Source organism: Vidua chalybeata, chromosome Z, assembly GCF_026979565.1.
Source record: "Vidua chalybeata isolate OUT-0048 chromosome Z, bVidCha1 merged haplotype, whole genome shotgun sequence".
NCBI lineage: Eukaryota > Metazoa > Chordata > Aves > Passeriformes > Viduidae > Vidua > Vidua chalybeata.
This window is the reverse complement of record NC_071570.1, coordinates 33,353,711-33,375,464: the sequence shown is the minus strand read 5'-3', so window position 1 is coordinate 33,375,464 and position 21,754 is coordinate 33,353,711. Positions and strand designations below refer to the sequence as shown.

Genomic DNA, 21,754 nt, shown 5'->3' with positions numbered 1-21,754 from the left:
CTGTAACACAGAGCTAAAACAGTCTTCTATAAGAGCCCAAATAAAACAAGTAGATTTACATTATCACTAAAAAAATTCACATAATTTTCCAGAGAAGCATGGTAATAACCTAGGTTACGTTTTTCACTGTCTTTCTGATGAAAATATTAACTCTTACCCTACAATGTAGTTATCTTTCCCAACTCCTACTTCACAAGCATTGCACCACTCCAACTTTTTTCTTCTTTTACTTACTTTGGAATTTAGTATTGCTCAGAGCTTTCTTTCAATTATTCTACATCTGTTGATTTTTTTAATGCACTGAAAATCTGCACAAAGAGGAGCTTCTACTCTCTCTCCAACCACAAAAATGACATTCCACTAGTATCTGGCAACTTAATTACGGCATGTTTTGGGTTAAGACACAGAGTTACAGCAGGTAGATGAAGGTATCTATGTGCTTATGCATGTGCACCCTCTTAAGTCATAAACAAGTTTAAAAAAAAAAAAACAACTCCACAACAAAATCTTCCCAGAATCTTCCAGCTTTTGTTGAAAATAATTGAGAACTTAAATTGTTTCACTTCATCCACAATTCTGAAGACTGTTGGCTTTGTCACATTCAAAATGCTCACATCCAAAATGTCTAGAGTAACATGTAGTAGGGAAGTAAGAGACCACCAGAGGAAGACCCTACAAGAACAGGTCTGTGATGAACAAATGCTGTGTACACCATGCATTCATAAAAACCACATGTAACTCATGACAAGACAACTTCACAGCATGTAATAGCCCAGTAACAGAGCTGAACTGAGGTCAAGCCTGGAATACGGATTTTAATTGTCTTCTTCTAATTTTTTTTATCCTCCTGGCTTTTTTGTATGGTAAGATCACAAATAAGTTGTGTACATATTGGTTCTGAATAAAACACTGAAACATGAGTTTATTGTTTCTCGTTGTTGGAATTTCCTAGAGGAAAAATATTGCCAAAACAATTTAATAGTGTATTCAAAATTAAGAGTGCATTTTGACCCAAGTGACTATAAATTAACCTAAAAAAAAAGAAGAAAGACAATAAATTCTTCATTTTCCAAACAAATCAGGAAAATAACTGCAAAAAAAGAGCATTTCAAAGAGTCACTGAACAATACTGAGAAAGCATGTCTGCTAATCAAGGTAAGGACAGTTCATTTGGAGGAAAGACTTCCACAGCTTGAGGCTGGAAGCTTTGTGTTTGGAGAAATGTGCTGTAAAATATTAAAATATTTGAGCATCGTTAATTTTTGATGTACCTTCAACAAAACCAGGAGAACTATCAATCAAATGCGAACCATTTCACTTCTCATAAGATTGTGATTTCAGTGAAGCAAGACATGTTTCCTGTAAAGCACTTGAATGATGTGTTTTGAATTTGTTTCAAAGGTGAAGCTTTTCTCAAGATCCTCCCATTGAGGACCAGTCCTCATGCCTCACAGTGTTGTTCAAGGCTGTTGCCAAATATTGCAGTACCAACTGTGACAACCACTGGAAAAAGGGGAGTTTTCACAATAGGAATTGTGCAATCAGATTAGCCAGTCCAAGGAGGATTATAAAGATGTGAATAATCAGTGCAGGCCATGTCAGTTGCCCAGCACGGTGCAAGGAGATCATGTAGATGAGTGATGGATACACGAACACAAAGGCCAGACCACATGTTGCTCCAGAGTACCTAAGGAAAGAGAGAGAAGAGGGGAAGAAACAAAAAAAAGAAGAATGAATGCTTTGCATTTTTTCTTATTTCTTGTCATTTCCCCCCACCAAACCAATGAACAATCTGGATGAATACTGACTATCTGCAATCGCTAAACATCAATTTCTGTTCCTTACTGACCTCTACCTCTTTCTCTAGCACTTCATTACCACTCTGTATTGTTCAGCCCCCTCTGTACAAAGTGCTTGTACCTGCACTCTGACATGGCTCTGTCCTTTCAGTCACACCCTGTGATGCTGTTGGGGACCAAATCCCTTACTTAAGATTTGATGTTTCTACTTTCTTTGGGGAAATCTGTCAACATGCAACAGAAAGAGACTGGACAGTGCATCCTCTGTTACACATCATTTACTGGCAGAACTGCAAACCTCACTGCACCCCAGCCATCTGAGAACACATATTAAAGCATTTAAATACAGAAATGTTCCTGAATCTGCAATTCTTATTTTAATTTATTTAATGAGCTTCTAGCAAATCATTCTTCAGACCCAAAAGGAACAACATGCCCTTCTGGTAACATGATCAACCACAGCAAGGGAAACATTTAACTGTTCTTTTTCTAACCTATCCCTTGCTTACAAAAATGTTCTCATTATTTTCACCTACTAAGCAGCAAATGATATTAAGTAACAACATATTTTGTTTCACATGTTTGAACATTCCTTTCTAAGGAACGATCAGTCTAACTTGCAAGCATGGAAGTTAGACTGTATAAAGACAATTTATCTGCTGGAAATCCACTGTTCAACATGTTTGGTTACTATGCACAATACAGACATATTAGAAGAGATAAGCACCAGTTTGCAAATAGAGGCACGTATTACACAATGTTTAACCAAATTAGGTATCAGGAAGAAATTCTCTCCTGTCAGGGTGCTGAGACATTGGAACAGGTTGCCCAGGAAAGCTGTGGATGTCCTGTCCCTGGAAATGTTCAAGGCCAGGTAGATGGGACTGAGCAACCTGGTCTAGCGGCAGGTGTTCCTTGCCCATGGCAAGAGGTTAGAGCTAGATGATCTTCAAGGTCCCTTCCAACCTTAAGGTCCATTCTTTCATTCTAAGAGTCTATGACGACAATTAACTTGACCATCTCTATTACTGGAATACAAAAAAAAAATTACTACAAGGAGAGATAGAAGAAAAAGAGGAAATGGGGAAAACCCTCAAAGATCAGCCACTGAGTGAAAGTAAGTTATTTTGCTACTTTGGTCAGACATAAACCTGTCATTCTGGTTTTATAATTGCAGATTTCTGTATTTCTAAACACCTCCCTCTCCTGGTTACTTTAGGAAATATGCAAACCAAGAATAAATGACAATGCATATAAATATGTTGATGCCAAACACAGTAAAGTAAGACTCATTATTTCCCCTAATATTTTCTAATTATAGAAATCTTAGTTTTTCATCAACATAGTAAATTTAAGATATCATTCAGAGGCACAACTTTGATGCCACTTTTCCTTTTAAAGTTACTTGTTTTCTTGGATTTTTATTATGGACCTTCAATCCAGGTTCAAATGGTCTTAATACAAAATAGAAACTTGGGAGAAGAACACAATAACAATGCTTTTCTTCTGGCATCATATTCTTTTATGAGTAGAGTTGCAAGGTCCTAATATACAGCTCCAGTAAAACTCAACCACCTCAGACAGAGAGACACAGTAACAGACGTCAGAACTTTGCCAGCTGATTGTTTACACACCAAATCATTATTTACAAATTAAGAAGGCATAATCTTCACAAAATATAAAGGTACAATTATTAACGCTCTTTTTCAACATCAAGACACAAATGTAGGAATACCACAGGGAAGCTCTCTGCAAACAACACTCACCTTATGATACCTCCTATATTTGGATAAAATCTTGCCATTGCTACTCCAGCTCCTACAATGGCTAGGTTCAGGATAAGCACATGAAAAAGGCTATAGGAAAGTGAGGAAAGAGTGTTAAAATCTGTTATATTTATTACAAAACACCAACACTGTCCTTCATTTACTCTAACATTAAACTGGTACATGGATGGTGTTTTCATTTGCATGGCTCATTCTATTAAAACTAATTAATTTCACAGCAAACATATGAAATGTCACAGCAAACATGTCATCTACTGAATATTCAGAGTGCCAATTTCTAAATATCTAGTATTTTGACTCAAAATATTCTTAAGGAATAAGAATGTGTAATTTGGCAATTCTTACAAAAAACATCATACGTAGTACTCAGCACTCAAGTATTTCAGATGGATATTCAAATACCAAAGAAACAATACTGTATAACTTAATTCCCACAAGAAAGAATTAGCTTGTTTGCAGAATGATCTGAATTGCTCCAAGTGAAATAATGGAAACCAGAAGAAAGGCAAAGACGCATCAAATGGAAAACATTACAAAAATGTAAAATTTGAATTCTACTGCATTTTGATAGAGGACAAACATTTAAAATGTTGGATGTCTTATAGTATATGAACTGTAATGAACTTCCTCACTCCTGCCCTATTTATGTTTTTTTTTTGCTGAATTTATTTTTACAAATAATTTCCTGTTGCCTTCCTTTTGCATTAAGGATGAGAAAAATGTAGATTTTCTGTTCTGTAAAAACAGCTTTTACTGAATCAGACAAATTCAGGGCAGTTATGCACAAAACTGAGACTCAGGAAAATATCACTTTTCTTTTGGGAATATGAAATGTTGGCATATTTTAGCATAAGGTAAAGTCAGGAAATAGAATAAAAACCTGTGATATTTTGGTCACACAGCTGTTTCTACGACGGGAAAAAAAGAATTCTCACACAGAAAACATACATACACTTACAGGTTTTGTTTATTTTTCTGGAGGATATGATTTCCTAAAATATACAAAACCTGTAAGCCAAGGTTTATTTTTTCTTCACTGTAGAAAGTATGTGTATTATGGAGGATGCAACTAACTAACAAACTTTTTAAAAGTGACAGCTTCCCTGGCTATGGCTGAAAGGCTGCCTGCCACTTTCCAGGTTAGTGAGAAAGATTAAAGACATAGAATAGTCTCATTAAAGTTCAGAGAAATTAAGGCAATTAAAACACAAGGGAATAATTTAAGCTATGGACTATTTTTAACCTTCAATCTTTAAAATTTATTTCAAAAAGACAAAAAATATCTTAAACTTTGTACATGACATTTTAACAGAGGTACAAGAGGGGTACCTTAGAGATTGAAAATTGCAGTGAGACTACAGCAGCTGTATAAGTTTAAAAAAAACTTAACTGGATATAAATCTGGTAAAATGCCATGAACAAAAAATAAAATCTCAAGAATCAGACTTCTTAGGGACCAAATATGTACACCTTCTTGAATACTGCTAAGCCAGTTAACAAACTCCTTTCTCTCTCCCTACATGTGGCAGATCGCAAATCTTACTATCACACAACTGAAGCAGACAGTTTATGGACACAGAAAATGACAGCACTTCTTCCATTCTCTTTTTGCTGAGATTATTTTTTTAGCAAGAGGGACTAAAACCAGTTCAGGCTTACTAATTCAAAAATGTTCTGCAAATTTGTGTCAGTTCAGAGTATTTTAGCAGAAAACCTGAAAAATCTCTGAAGTATTTTGTTCTTGCATGCTTTGAAGATGTGATTTTGTTGTTCAAAGCTGTTGTTTTTTAAAAAAATTACTTATAGATTCTTTTAAATTTTGAAAGCAAATAGGGGTGTCTGTATCTTTGGTGTGAAATTAAACATTTTTTCCATTTCTTTATCTGGGAAAGGATTATTGGGTTGAGGGTGGGGGACAATATGTTCTGGCTCAATTGAAAACAACAGTTCTCAAATGCTGAAGTCTCCAAAGCAATTCAGTACTTGTAGAGTAGTACTTTGTAGTTTTCATTGTCAAAATTAATCAGATTCCTCAAGAACAATACCAAAATCAGAAGGTCTGAAAAGGCTTTGCACCTGTCTGTTTCAGCGCAAAAGATTACACTGCATTCCTCCCCTGGAACGTCCTTGCTCCTTTCTTTACCTTTTGAAACAGCCTGAGTTGTAACCATGACAGTGGACAACAGGTATTTACCTTGCAAACCCTTTCTTTTACCTAGGCAGATAGTCACAACTCAGCTCATGTCCAGGACGGGGAAAAAGTCTCAATCTTCATGGAGAGAAAGGCATTATCATTTAGGAAAAGAACCTACCCTTCTGAATAAAGTAAAATCTGATACCTAGGGCTACAAGTAGCTACGTTATTTGAGACAGTACTTTTCTTAAGACTTTAGAGTTCTTTGCAGGTGTGTTCCAGACAGGACAAGCATTTCTCATAGCTCGTGACATTTTAGTAAGTTCTGAATTGTTCAGATTTGGCCTGACAATGGCTTATAGTAAAATAAATGCTCATCACACATTGCAGAAGGACAGTCAGGAAAACAGCATTTGGAGGCAGGGGAAATAACCACACCACTGATTATTACAATTATACGAAGAAAAATATTTAGAGGACATTAGAAATTAGAAAATATTTGACCTGTTTGTGCTTAATCACCCTGGTCACACACAAGTGTTTTCTAAGTGATGTAACTTTCTTCCTCGTGGTTAATGACAGCAGAGTTGGGTGGCCCATGCCAGGGCTGGACTGTCTGCCTAAGCAGCCTGGTTAGGGCTATTGCTCTGAGGCACAGGTTGGGTTGCCTGAAGGAGGCTGTAATTCACAAAGGAAGCACACCCATGACAAGTCTTTTATATTCTGTTCCCAGTCTCCATACTCTTAGCTGGGCAGATGAAGATTCTAGCTCTTTTCTCTAAAGGGAATTACTGCTCACCTTCAAAAACGCTGCAATCCCACAAAAATGGTAACAGAAAGGAGAAGAAAAAAAGATTAGAAGAAAATGCAAGCTTTCCCCTATGTCTTGCTTTTTTCTCCTGGCAAGGTTAACCTTTCAGATTGACAGAGTGGAGAAACAACCTTGTATGCCAGAAGATCATTAAAGGACTTGCTCCACCAAGTTCTCTCCCATGGAAGTGGTAGCTACACTTAAGTCACTGAACAGCAGTGACGATTTATATAATTAACTCTGGCATCCTCAAAGTAAGAATCATGTCAAAAACAGTGAAACCAAACCCTAGCACAGGGGAAATTTCAAGACAGAAGCTAATTTTAAATCCCCTCAAGTTTTAAGTTCTTTCAGAAGTTTGAGACTCAGCATGGAGTCACAGGATGAACACACACAATAAGGGAAACTGGAAAGCAAGGAAAGAAGAAAATCAGGATCACCCAAGTAAGAATTTTTGAAAGGTTTTCTGTATCTAAAAATGCATTTTCTTCCTGGAAATCTCACTCAAGTGACATTGTCAAAAGACAGTGAATCACAACCTTTAGGCAGAAGCTAGATGAAGAGCAGGCAAGCAAACATGCATGCAGAGAGAAGAAATGTATTTCATTGCATCAGAAGACATACATCTTCTGGGAGACAGGCAGTGGGAGAACTGGCAGGTCTGCTGGACTACCATGGAGTAAAGGGATGACAATCATTAAGGAAAGCTAAATGATTTTTGTCTATCTATTATTTAACCTCACAGAACAGGAAAGATGTCAAAAAGTTTTAAAAAATCATCAGATGACTGTTGAAAGCACTTTTTATACACACCATATAATTAATCAAGGGAATCTCTGTCACAAATATTACTGTAGCAAAGAGCCAGGAACAATAATAAAAAAATTTGCTTTCTGTACATATAAGAAGATCCAGAGTCAAGCAAGAAACAGCAGATAAAGCACATGTATTTGTCCCTGAATCAGCTGTTAAATGACACCATTACAAACATGTCTCATTTTAGAAAAGAAAGCAATTACCCAATCCACAAAATTTTGGCCTTCCTTAACAACACCAAGGAGAACAGAAAGAATGAACAGTTCCTTGTGTTTTGTCCCAGTACATCACTTTCCCTGTTGTAACCCATATACTAGCATACATTTTGCAAAATAAAAGAAGGAATTAGGACTTCTTCTCTCAATTCTAAATCTTTTGTAGGAAGTAGAGAAGGCTGAAGGATTTGTGGATTGAGTGCACCCTCAGCACCAAGCTGTGTATGATGCAGTGGACATGCTGGAGGGAAGGGATGCCATCCAAAGATGCTCCACAGGTTGGGCAGAGAAGTGACTGAGAAGAGCCCTGCGGGGAAGGACTTGGGGGTAGTGGCTGATGAAAAACTCACCATGAGCCTGCAGTGAGTGCTCCCAGCCCAGAAAGCCATGGGAATCCTGGGCTGCATCCAAAGCAGCTTTGGCCAGCAGATTGAGAGAGGGGTTCTACCCCTCTGCTCTGCTCTGATGAGCTCCCACTGGAGCACTGCATCCAGCCCTGAGGTCCCCAGAACGTTGACAAGGAGTTGTTAAAACAAGTCCAGAGAAGGGCCAGGAGGTTGGTAAGAGGGCTGGAGCACCCCTGCTATGAGGATAGGCTGAGCAAGTTGGGGCTGTTCAGCCTGGAGAAGAGAGGATTTGTGTGGAGACCTCACAGACACCTTCCAGTATCTGAAGGGGCCTACAGGGAAGCTGAAGAGGGATTCTCTGACAGGAACAGGACTGACAGGGCAAGGAGGAATGGGTACACACTGAAAGAGGGAGACTTAGGTTAAATATATGGAAGAAACTCTACTGTGAGGGTGATGATACACTGGAACACATAGCTACTGGCCACCTGAACTTCTAGGCAGATGGATTCATATGCTCCTTTTATCTGTCATATCATACCTACTTATTAAAAACAGTTATTTAGTGAGTAAAACTGCATTACATACAAGGTTGCCTAAGAAAGCTGTGGATGCTCCACCTCTGGAAGTGTACAAGGCCAGTTTGGATGGAGGTCTGAGCAACCTGGTCTAGACAAAGCTGTCCCTGCCAATGGCAGCGGGGTTGGGACTACATGATCTTCAAGGTACTTTCCAATCCAAACCACTCTGTGATTCTATGCAACGATGCCTGGAAGAAGACTACTGTATCTACTAGCACTTCTACACAGGTATTTAATTTTAAGATAGGCAGAGACAAGGTCACTGATACGTGTACATAAGAACAAGAAGAATACTCTTTCTCATTTCCTTTCAGATAAGCAAGCTTCCACTGTTCAGTTTATGTCTATTGGGAAACCTGGGAAAAGAAAAGTTACATATTGTCTGTTTAAGCTTTTAAGTTTGAAGAGGCTGAGCTGCTTTATCACTCAAGACTATGGATTAGTAAGATACACCATAGGTACACAGCAAAGAGTTGTTAATAGAAAAATAGCACTACAGAGTATCTAGAAAGCACAAGACAAACAGATGGAAATCAAGTCTTCAGACAATAAAAGCTCACTTGAAGATGAGTATGTACTTGTTGCATCCCGGGTTGCATTCAGATTAGGGGTTTTATAATGTTAAGTTAGCTGCTTCTGTGTACCCCTTTGTACACCCCTGCTCCCCCCGCGATGGTTCGCTCCAGGCTGCCTGCCATTGGAGCTTCTCCACATCAGTCCAGTAACCACCCCCCGTCCCTTCCTGAAACTTCCCTGTCAGTTACCCCATCCCCGCATCCCCATTCGCCCCAGAGCCCTGTGTCCACCCCTGTCGCGTTCCCTTTGGTCACCATGGTCCATGTCACTGCCACAGTGCCTGTCCCCATTGGGCAAGGGGGGCTTCCGCCCCCCTCAGCCCACCCCCTATAAAATCCCGTGCGCCCCCGGTCCCAGCGCCATTTTGTCCACGTGGCTCTAGGGAGCGAGCCGCACTTCTCCATCGCAGCTCCCTGCGACAATAAAAGCCTTCCAGCTAGCCATGCGGACAGACTGGACATTCCTTCCCTCTTCGTCTCGCCCCTCGCACTGGCAACAGAACGCAGCCAGCCCCACTCAGTGCGCTGAACGAAGCACCACCCGGGACAAGCGGTGCCCCGGTCCCGCCGAGAAGCAGCGCCATTCCAGGCTCTCCAGAGCTGCCCGGGACCGGGGAAAACAATGCAATGCCGCATGTACTTTCTCATTATAATCCAGTTATAAGCCATGGTTTACCAGAAAAAATAGGATATTAATGATGATGTTGCTTTTGGTAGAATTTGCCTTTGATTAGATCAAAAATCTAGACTATAAACTGCAAAACAGCAAACAAATATCTTAGTCCTTTATTATAACCAGTGTCAGATAAAGAAAAAGAGGTAAAATCCAGAGAATGAAATTGATCTGAGCAATACAAACATACCCAGGAGATAAAAACTATCTGGCAGCCCTGTAAACATGTGTGAGATCAAGCTATTTGCTTTAAGTTCCATCCATACAGAATTCTAAGTACTCCATTTATTAACTTAATGGGTTTCTGTTACCTCCATCCACAGCAGCAGCAGGTATCCATACATGCAAATAACTGCTGATGTGAAGAAGCTTGGCTTTTAAAATCAGTGAGCTTCCATGTAAAGCAACCAACAGCTTAAAAATGAAGATAGGAAATTTTCTAATGGAGACTTGGACCAAAGGAGAAGGTTTTTCTGTTAGACTTTGTTGTTTTTGCTGGTTTTATTTAGACAATTATAGTCAGAAGGCAAATTGATAATATTTCTCTCAGCTGTAAAGAAAACTTAACCTAAGAAATGATGAAATCTAAGAAATCTATGAAAAGATACGTGGTTTAACACATAGAATCACATTAAATGAGGCTAGGTTGCTAACAGAGATCCTGCTCTTTGCCTCCTTTTTCATGCTTTGGGTTCACTACTCACACAAAAATTTTCTCCCGGCATGTGACTCAGAATATTCTCCTCCATATATTCACCTTATACAGACATATAAGAGGTAAAGCATGAATCTCTGCAGATCAATCAGATTTTGCTCTTAGCCCTGATTAATGAGGATTTTGGGAAAAGAACTCAACTATATTCAACTATAAGTAGAGTGTTCATTTTCCTACACAAAAAGCTACAGAACTTGGTATTTCCAAGTAGATTGTTCAGAGTGAATCAACAGACTCTCCAGTAAGACATCAGTCTATGTCAGTAAGAGCAACAGCTTCATATTTGCAAAACATTTCCCTACAAAAGCAGCTCTGCGGAAAATCAAAAATACTAAAGTTTTTCCTAAAGAGGTGATAAAGTGCCACTAAAGGACATTTGTCAGCTTAGGTGACTACTGAGAACCAGTCATGAAGACACATTTCACATCCATTTTACTGTCTTCCCAGAGACATGTCCTGTGCTTGCTACCAGCCTTCAGTAAGTCCTCACTGCATAGAAAAAAACAAGGGCTGACCTTGTAAATGCAGAGAAGCCGGAGCCAGAGTAGTTCAGTGATTTCTGTGCTGTATTTGAGACACCTGGGATGCTAGAGAGTGAGAGATAGTCCATTATGCTACAACCAATATGCTACCTTATCACTATAGGTTGGAGAGACTTATATGGCTTCCTAGAAACCATTTTTGACTTCTCAGAAGCTTTAAATACTTCACTATAAGGAGTCTTAAAAAAAAGTAAATTTAAAAATGAGTGAAGCTACCCACAGGACATCCTGGAGACGAGAATCAAACAAGCATCTGCATCATCAAATTCGTCATACTATGAAGGCTTAAAATAGCAAGCTGGAATTAACCTGAGAAGAGGCTGGCATAAAGCTGTAGGTTCTAGGAGAGCCCATGAGAGAAATAAAAACCATTCTGGTCAGAGAGTAACTAGAGGGAGGAGATAGGAAAAGGCAGATCCACATAATATAAAGGACAAGACTATTTCCCAGTGGCTGTGAAATAAATCCATCTTTAGCACTTAAATAAATGGCCTTGTTTCCAACAGTAACTTGCAGCAGTTCCTAAAAATCTCAATGTTGAACTGCATACAATTCCAAGTCAAAAAGAGTAGGCACTTATTTCACTGCCTAATTTTAGGCATGTAGTTTCTAGAACCTATTTCAGGACTCAGAAGAAACCTGAAACTTGGAACAACATCTCTGCAGACCTGAACTGCTGATGCCACAGAGGAAATACACATTCCTTCCTGAGATTTTTTTCCCCTTCCTCTATCAACAGTAATTCACAATACAAAATAAGAAACTTGGAGATAAATGGCAACTTCTCTGCTGTAACAAATTCAGTACTCCAGTACTCCAAATATAAATGTCCTAGGTTTTTTTTAAGAAACCAAACTAAAACTGAAATCTGCATCAGTTCTTCCCTGGAGTACAGACACTGTACAAATGAAAGGGTGTGGCTCATCTCTGAAATTAGCATGTGAAAAGCTATTTTTATAAGCATAGCAGCAGCCCAGATAGCACAACTGACAACTCACTTAGCTATTAACTCTGTTTAAAAACAGATGGATGATTATTAATCATGCACAATCAAAACAAAGATGGCATGCTGAAAGGTTAGTATCTGCAGTATATATGTTTTTCACAGTTTAAGGATTGCTAGATTAAATGCTCCTGGACTAAACATTTTCTTTTTTCCTGTACAACTTTTCTTTTGTCATATAATTACATAACCCAAAGGGACAGTGTTGACGAAATTACTATTTATTGATAAAATGAAGAGCTAAACTAAAAGAACCCCCCCTTATTCTGCTCTGGCAAACTGTAACAGTTCTGATCTGCAGGTGTGCCTGTTCACCCTGACTCTACAAACTCTGCGAAACTAGCTTATGAAATGAACCTAATTTACAAAGAAAATCCACAAAAACCTAGCCAAATTTCTGACAACAGAAAGCCAGTTAAGCAGAGTGTGCCAAACTATTGTCAAGAAAAGACTTCTTACCTTGGGTAAGCATTTCCAAAAAACTGTCTTAACAGCTGAACTCGTGCCAGATAGCCCAACAGTGGGTATACAGTCATCATTTGGAACAGCAGGAATATTCTTGCAACAAATGACATGATGTCATCACTGGGAAAGTTATCTAGAAAATTCTAAACATAAAAGTAATGTTACATATCAATGGTGGCTTGTTTACATATATCAGCTGGATTTTAATATCCATGTGCCAGAAAGAATGGGACAAAATCCAAACAACTACAATTGTTAAATGAATTCCATAACATCAAAAACCCTCTCCCTCTTTTACAACTGCCTGGCCACCAAATAACAACCAATTTTTGAATATTACTAAGCTGATGTCATTGTTAATGTTAGTATTACGTAACGAATTGCTTTCTGATCTTCTGAACATCCCCAAACAATCCAGGCTGTGGAAAGGCCACCTCATCTTTTAGGCAAATGGATTCATATGCTCCTTTTATCTCTTATATCATACCTATTTATGAAAAACAGTTACTTAGTGAGTAAAACTGCATTACATACAAATGAGGAAGGGATCATACAGTACTAGTGGGAACATCTGAAAAAGCATTCTAAAACTTAAACGTCATAGAAATATACAAACAGCTTCATAAGTACCTGAGATAGCTACAGAAAATAAATGGGAAGAAAATCACCCATTATCTGGTATTTAACTGTGGATTTCATCCTGTGAAATTATTTCAGGTGATTAAAAAATAATTTCATGGTTTAACAATGGTGCCAGTTCTAACTAGTCCACAGTCAGAGGAAGCCTTTAAATGCTGCCTTATTGCTAAATATTATTCCAGGGCTATAGGACACCTGGCATAAAATGGATCCCCCATTGATAACTGCTATCTCTGAAGCAATTTAGGGTGTGGAATTCAGCTTTGCCTAGAAGCAGATAAGAGTTTTTAGCCTTCACAGGGTATTTCATGTGGTGCTATTATCTGAAGAACTTTGCTGGCAAGGCTCACCAGAGTGTCAGACTTCAAACGTAATTGCAGTGAGGACTCCTATCTAAACAAGCTTGATTTCACATTCTATTTCTTCTGGAATCCCAGTGAGTCACTGTACACACTTCTCAGGATTAAAGAAGCTAAAGAAATTAAAAGCTCAACTGTTCACTTATTCATTTTGGTCCTTCATCACTTTCACAGAGTATTTATTAAATGTTGTTTTTCACCAAAATATTTGGAACTATTTATGAATATAAATGAGATAACACAAGCATTACTCATCTGCTTATGGTAGCGCCCACAAGGTTTCCCACCAACTGACCACAGTCAAGTGCAGATGCACCTGCCAAGGTGAATCATGAAGCAAGGAGCAGCAGCTGGAGGTTTTTATTGCATATTTATTAAAAGGTTTTGGACAAATATGGTATCTTGGCATGTATTAGGAAAAGCATTGTCAGCAGGTCGAGGTAGGTGATCCTGCCCCTCTACTCAGCCCTGGTGTGGCACATGTAGAGTGCTGTGTCCAGTTCTGGGCTTCTCAGTACAACAGACATGGAGCTTCTGGAGCAGGTCCAGCTCAGGGCTACAAAGATGATCAAGGGACTTTCCTCTTGCAAGGAAAGCTGAGGGAGCTGGGCCTGATCCTGTTGCCCCTCATCAATGTACATAGGTATCTGAAAGGAGGGTGCCATGAAGATGGATCTGGCTCTTCTTAGTGGTGCCAAGCAATAGGACAAGAGGCAATGGGCAGAAACTAATGCACAGAAAGTTCCCCCTGAACATGAGGAAGAACTTCTTCACAGTGTGAGTGACTACACTGGAACAGATTGTCCGCAGAGGTTCTGGAGTCTCCCTCACTGAAGGTATTCCAGAAACATCTGGATGCAATCCTATGCCACATGCTCTGGGATGGTCCTGCTTGAGCAGGGAGGTTGGACCAGATGACCCACTTTGGTCCTCCCCAAAAAACACATTTTGTGATTCCATGAAATACATACTGTAGTAAAATAGCTCACCTGTTCAATACATTCTTTGGATAATGGTGGAGAAGGAAAAGATGCAAAAATTATCACTCCAACATACAGGTATGTTAGTCCAACTAGGAAGTATGCAATACAGAGGTCTCTCACCTGAGGAAAAACAATATTTTTATTTTGGCAAGCACTTACACACCAAACCAGATTAAATAAAAACTTCATAAGGAGATTTCTATTTCATGTATTACTGTTACTTTTATATGCATTACTTTCTTATATTTACTACTATCACTTGTACATTTTTATTTTTACTTCCTACTACTTGGATGGAGACTTCACACCTGATTCTGATCAGATCAGAAAGCTGCAAGGATATATCCCAAAGCGGAGCTAGACAAGTATTATTTATCTTTCAACATACAAAAAAGGCATCATGAATGAGATATGCCAATAGATGTAGCATGATTATTCCTGATGCATAAGCATACACTAGTTATTAAAACAAACAAGAAATCCCTTCTACTTTTCTTACATTCACCTATTCCTACTAAGACCCTCGGAGCACAGACACACCTGTCTGAGACAGAAAGCCCAGAAAGCCCTATGTTAAATTCCTTGTCATGAATAAAATCTTGCCATCAGACGTCAGCCTACCCAACTGTAGATGTAATACAAAGGAATTTAATCAAAGGTTTTAGGGAAAGAGTTTTGAAGCTAGGGTCAGAAATCCACACTTAACTACCCTATATACACTTAAGTATGGATTTAAACCTAAACTTCAATGTTCAGTTCTGAAAATTTTGGCTATCTTTTTAAGATATATAATATATACAAATATTTTCCACTACACAAAAACAATCACACATTTATTACAGGAAAATAACTGGCAAAACTAATTAAGTACTTTATGAAACTAGAGAATCCACATATACATCAGACTGATCTCACAGCAATGTACTTGTTGACTTATTCTTCTACATAAATTATTTCCTTTGGAAATAAAGAGGGAGACAATTTGTTTCTAGTTATTAGCTAACTAAATTCTTTATAAGCTTATGTTACGGTACAAAACACTCATCACCTTACAGCAAACCATTTGTTCAGCTGCTGTTAATCATCAGCTTCTTTAAGGATTACTAATAATGTTTCAGTACATGACCCTATTTTCCCAAGACTAAAAAGCAAGTCTTACTAGCTCAAGCACATTACCAAATTATTAGGATTATACTGGTTTCCAGACCAGAGTGATAATTATTACCTCCGGCCAGCTCACTGAGCATAAGCAAAGATTCCTCACATCTGTGCATGGAAATGTTTCCCTAAGTGCTTCTTCACACTATCTTTTTGACAGAAGAAGCATATCCTACACCACCCCAGACTCTGCCAAGGGCAAGGCAATCCCCAAGGAAAGTATAAAATACTAGATTATGAGTTTTGAGAGAAATTCAGATGGAAGCTAGTTTTTGGTGAAAGACATGGAATCTCCTATTCATTTTCCCAGTGTTTTTGGAGTAGAAGATTGCTGTCTGATCAGGAATATTATTTGCCTCTTAGAGGCTGATGGGAAAAAGGCATCAATGTGATTGGAACATGTTCCATGGTGGCCTTCAAACTCCCAGAAGATGCACATTTCTAGCCGCAACCTCTTCCTCCTGCTGACCAGTTAAATGCACAAGGAAGATGATTCCCTAGACTTCACTCTCCTCATACTGGCCATTGAGTAAGGACTATCAACTTTCATCAGAAGCTGAGCAGTAGCCTTTTCTTTAAATTATATGCAGAATTTCTCCTTGTGACATGAGATGCTGTACAGGTTTTTATATAACATCTACATCTTCAAAAGCACTAGCGCCCACCCACCGTAAGAACTAATTTTAAGAATATTAAATATAAGCACTCAAATTTCTTACACGTATTTATCAGTAACTTCCATTAATTGCAGGACTCAGAGACACAGTAAAGCGGTGTGATACAGGGAGATACAGACTCTCATCTCTGGAGGACAGGACTTTGACAATTTTTCAAAACACATCCAACACCTTCTTAATGCACATCATCTGCCAAAACCTGCTCTAAATCTGGTATTTTAGGTGTAGTCCTAATGCATAAAACAGTATAGTAACTCACAGCTGTTATTTGTACTCTACCTTCACATACATTCTAGAACCAACTGTAAAATTCGTTTTGTTGTGACGAGTGCATGCAGTTGTGAGGGCAAGAAATCTGAAATAAAATTCTTACTGCTTCCTTTGGACATGAAAAATGGTAGAGAGGTGGTGTGCTATTACCTCCAACAGGTACTTGCGCCAGTTCTAACCAGTTCATGTTTCCAGAGTTCTTAAGGGTGTATGCTTTAATCTGCATTGAAACTAAGTGCTGAGATAATTTTGATAATTTATTTTCATAGCATGTAACACAACAGATTGTTTTCTCCAGGTGCTGTCACCATACAAAGAGTACCCGGATTTTGATTTGAATAAGCTACCATAAAAGAAATAGATAACTTGAAAACCTGGATTAATTTTTTCCTCAAACATCCATCAGCTCCCTTCCAAATACATGCTGCTGCGTATAAGATGGTTGCCTTTGTACAACAACATGTGTTTATATAACAGGAGCATCTTTTGATTAATGTTCATTATTCCTAAAGAGACCTGGGGTCACTCCCTAAAAACCTTGACAGTACTGTTTAGACAGCATAATTCCAGATAAAATCAAAGGATACATGGGGAGAGATAAAAGCATTATTTTAAGTATGAGCAATAACTACACTTTTTTATTTTAAATTTGATACTTGAGGCATTTACATTCCAAGTGGACATTGCTATAGTGAAAACTGCCTAAGCATAAGAATATAGCAATTCTTACTGCCACAGTTTAAGAACCAAACTTGTAGAAAAAACAATTGGAAGCAGAAAGTATTTGTAGAATCACAGTGGAAGTCTCAAAGTAAGTAGCTAAGGTAACATGCAGGTCACAATCCATAAGGATCACAGCCTGACACCTGCCAAACCCTTCTCAAATACACCTGAAGTAACAGGCAGATTTTCAGACAGAGCTTGGAGAGCATATGTTAGCAGCAGTTACTGCTGACAGGGAGTTCTCCTGGTCAGATCCACAGAACAAAGTGTTAGAAGTGCCACTGGAAGAAGAGAAAATTGGGTGATCAAGGCTGGCAGCAGCAGTAGAAGGCAGGAAGACATCAGCCTCCTAACAAAAGGATGAGTCTGATAAATCAGGTGGAGCTAAAAAAGACAACCCTGAAAGTACAAGCCATTGTATCACATCCACAGATGAGTCAGTACTCAGGTGCTGGCCACACCTGCAGCAAGGGATTTGACATGGCACAGAGAAGGCTCTGTGGGTCTACGGACATTTCTTATGTGGTGCTGCAAAGAACAGGCTACTTCCAGACCTTGATTTGCCTGTTGAATGCCATGGAGAAATAGTTCACTTCCTTCCTCAGTACCACTGAAAGCTTTGTGGAGTTGCTTCTTGGATGGAGAAGCCTGTATCAGTGCTTAGTAATGATTACCACATTTGAAATACCTTTTGATCATCCCATTTCAGATTAGTCTCTTCTCAAGAGAGATGCTGTCTCCGTAATATCTCAACAGGACTTTTATCTATATAATAAAAATAGACTTCACCTGTTCATGCATCAAGGGCAAGTGGTAACATTTAACTGGGTGACAAAAAAAAAGTACTTCAGCAGGATGGATGATGCTGTGCATAATTTTGGCTGGAAAGAGAAACCAGTGGTATGGCACCATCATTGGAAGCTCACTCTGTTTACAGGGTATAATACTGCAGAAAATAAGTACCATTTACAGCTCCATGCCTTCTGCAGTTAATACCTAGATAAAAAACATCTCCCCACTCACAGCCTTTCTCCCAGGTACATCCATAGACAACTGTTAAGAGACAGCATTAGTGTATTCATGCCTGTAGATCATGGTGGGCTTGTGAGGCATCTGTTGTGTTGCTCAGGGAAACTGATCACAAACATGCATCAGAAAAAAAACAACCAACCAAAACCTACACCTAAACTCCTTTTTGTGGATGAGTTGTATTTCCTATGTAATTTGTTTTTGAACCATTTGACTGAGCACTGTACAAAAACTTATGCTGATAAATACAAGGAGGCAGCAGCAGTGGGAGATGGGACTGTGAAGCTCAGTTCTGAACTGCAGACTAAAAACCTGCTCACAGGGCTTCTCCAGGCTGTGCTGCTGACATGTGGCTTACTCTGGTGCACTGCTCTTCTCACACCCACACCACTGTACCGGAATAGTGGCCAGAGCAATTCTCCCCCATGTGTGCTTTAGCTTTGGGCTGTGATGCATGCCTGTGACCAGAATGGAAGCTGCTATTCTTTTGAATTTCTGACTCCATAAAAGGAATGTTATTGTTTGTCTTACTTTTTTCCACCTCCCCAAAGAGTTGTTCTATGACCTCTAGTTTCAGTAAGTTTTGCTTAAGACTAAAACAGTGCTTTTCCAGCTTGCCAAGTTCTGTGCATTTTAACAGAACACTGACTGAAGTGCCATGTTAACAGATCCATCAATAAAACAGTGAAGCTTTTATCCATGAAGTTATATCAGTATCACCCCATCAGATACTGAGAGAAGAAAGCACCTTGTAAATATATGGGAAAAACCCCCCATGACTTATGACAGTGGACAAGACCCCTATACATATGGAAATCTCCCACTTAGCCCAGCAGCTTAGTGACATAATCACAAAACAGTTCTTCAAGAGCATAGGTACTTCATTAACATTTGCAAAGCACTTTTACAAAGTGACCTAGGTGAAAGGTTTCCGAGGAAAAGAAATCTTCAACCAAATAAAACTACTACAAGAACTGCACAGAGATTTGTTTTCCCATTAAAAATCTTTCCTGCTATACTTCAAAGCTGTCCTTTCTGAGCAATTTGAACATTGTTCTGGAATGCAGAGTTTTGTCAAGGGCTTGAGATCCATACTAGGGCTGACTTGGAAATTCAACTTAAGCTCCAAGGAGGGTACTAGAAAATCTGATTCAAATGCAGGTAGCAGTTTCTTTCTCCTTCACACAGGAAAAGCAAGCTGGAGAACACTCCAGGTGCTGCTCTTTGCATCTGATTACTTGCTCTGATGTAAATGGAGGGGGGAAAATACACAGGAAAACCTTGAAGATGAAATGAGGGTATTAGGCCTCCTCTGCATATAGAGCTGGTTGTTGGAGATCTATCCTTTAGAATTTGAAAGCCACCATTTAAGAGAAATCTTGCCCTTCTCCACATCATCAGATTTTCTTAAGGAAATCAAGAAAAAGCTTATTTACCTTTCTTTGTCCAGGCCTCCAGCTGTTAAACTAATTTCTGAGAAGCCCATAAACCCCCAATAGTATTCCTGGAGGAGAATTCATTACTCCTTTGCAGATACATCATTCACAAGTTGGTCTTGATTCACAGGTAAAAGAAAGTAAATAATAAGCAGCCTTCTAAAGCCTAAGAGGTCCTCTCATTGCATCGGTACATAATCTGCACTTCACAAACAATCAAATAATCAAATCTGATATATTTTATCTGATGTGAGGTATAGGCATCTGGCTCTTAGTGGCACTGATTCAGTAGGGGGAACAAGATGACATCCAGAGGTTCCTTACAACCTCAAGCATTCTGGCATTCTATGATTTCATTGCAGTTTTTCATACAGCTAGTATTTACAAATCTTTTTATGTTATTGCACGTACCCTTACAGCTAACAGTTTAATGAAGCTGGACAAGAATCCTGGAAGTAGGGAGGAAAAAATAAAATAATATAAATAGAGTAAATATTACTCTCAGACTCTGTGTTTTGTGTTTATTCAATTTGGTATTTTATAATGGGAAGATATTAACAAAGAATGCAGTTCCATCTGGAGGAGCAGTGCTTAACTTTTTCAAGGGCAAAGCACCATCCAAAGACTATATATTACAAAGCCTCCTGATCCAGGCTTCAACTTGCAGGATTTCCTAAATTGTGCCAAGTTTCTCTACAGACTTTGACTAGGATTGTGAGACAAAACTACTGAAGCAACTCTGAGAAAAGGTATTACCCCAAAACTACTGTTCAGGATTCTGCTAAAATCAGTCACATATCAAACATTTTTCACCATTTTTCATTCTAAAATCAGTCAGTTTTCATTGAGTCCTACAACATTGTCAAGTCATCTGCCTCTTGTGTGCAATCTGGCAGTTTAATACCAGATTGTAAGCTTGGGGAATTCCTCAGGGCTTTTATGTAAATGAATTTGTAATTTATCAGTTAGTCCCTCATAGCAAGGAAAAGACCATGCAACTTTTTCCTTATCAAATCACAGGAAAAAAAATTAACTGTTTTCTGGCAATCTAGATATAAATGAGCAAAGTCTTGTGAAGTTACTTACATTGTTTTCTTGATTCCTGTTATTCTGAAGAAGTGTAATGACACAATTGTGAATGAAGAAGGCAAGTGTTAGAACCCCTGTGAGCTGAGGGAACAGAATTCTAAACTCTAAACAAAGAAAAAAAAAGTGTTTTAAAATTACTTCTTTGAAACAAGCAGTGACAAAATGCAGATGCCATATAGTGCTCTGGAGGGTACTGGCAAACTCATGAACCTCCACCTTGAAATGGGACAATCTAGCTCATATTTGACCATAGCCAATGCAGATAATTTAATCAGGAAGTAGAAGATGCATGAAGACAGTAGTTACTATAGAATACTTTCCAGCAAGGCTTCTCTGATAGACTCCAACCATCAGTGATTACTAGGTTAATTTAAGATTGGCACATACAAGGTTTTCTGCTCCTCAACAGCTTAACTGGAAATCATTTGTGAAATTGGAATTGACAGCAGTGAGACTGTATACCTATGGGTTCCTGAAGAGGGAGATGGAGGGACGGAATAATTTACCCCATTAACACTTTCAGTTATTAAGAAATCACTTATGCTACCAGAAGAAAAATTACATTTGTAGATATTTAAGAGGTTCTGCTTACAAGCCAGGGCCTAAAGAAAGGCAGAACAATTTCTTATCATGCTTCACAGCATGTATGAAAAAAATTTCTTTCTTGTCTCCATGGGAATAGCATTGTTCTGCTTCTTTTAATACTCAAAAGATGTTCACAAGATGGTGGTTCTTGAAGTGCTGCAAATAGTCTAGGAATTTGCCAATGCAGTAACATCATTAAAGCACCATCTTAGTTGGTATTACCCAAGAATGTATTTACTCTTTAGTGCTAACAGCAATTAGAGAACCCTAAGAGAGCTCAGCTTCTGAAAAGCATCCAGAAGTATAGCACAACACTCTTCAGAGGTTCACAAACCCTTACAGA

At 38.7% G+C, this 21,754-nt stretch overlaps 1 protein-coding gene across 6 annotated transcripts in view; it reads right to left on the bottom strand.

The window, feature by feature from the left end:
- Positions 1-790: 790 nt before the first annotated feature.
- SLC38A9 (solute carrier family 38 member 9) overlaps positions 791-21,754 on the bottom strand; it is a 45,532-nt gene continuing 24,568 nt past the window's right edge. For 4 of the 6 annotated variants that reach the window (XM_053932230.1, XM_053932228.1, XM_053932227.1 and 1 more), the window contains 6 exons: positions 20,824-20,930; positions 14,451-14,564; positions 12,458-12,606; positions 10,969-11,040; positions 3,566-3,655; positions 791-1,687 (listed from right to left, as the gene is read on the bottom strand). In XM_053932230.1, coding sequence (XP_053788205.1) covers positions 1,522-1,687; positions 3,566-3,655; positions 10,969-11,040; positions 12,458-12,606; positions 14,451-14,564; positions 20,824-20,930 — 698 coding nt within the window. In that variant the 3' untranslated portion in view covers positions 791-1,521. The remainder of the gene's footprint in view (positions 1,688-3,565; positions 3,656-10,968; positions 11,041-12,457; positions 12,607-14,450; positions 14,565-20,823; positions 20,931-21,754) is intronic. The other 2 variants (XM_053932231.1, XM_053932232.1) reach the window with 1 other exon arrangement.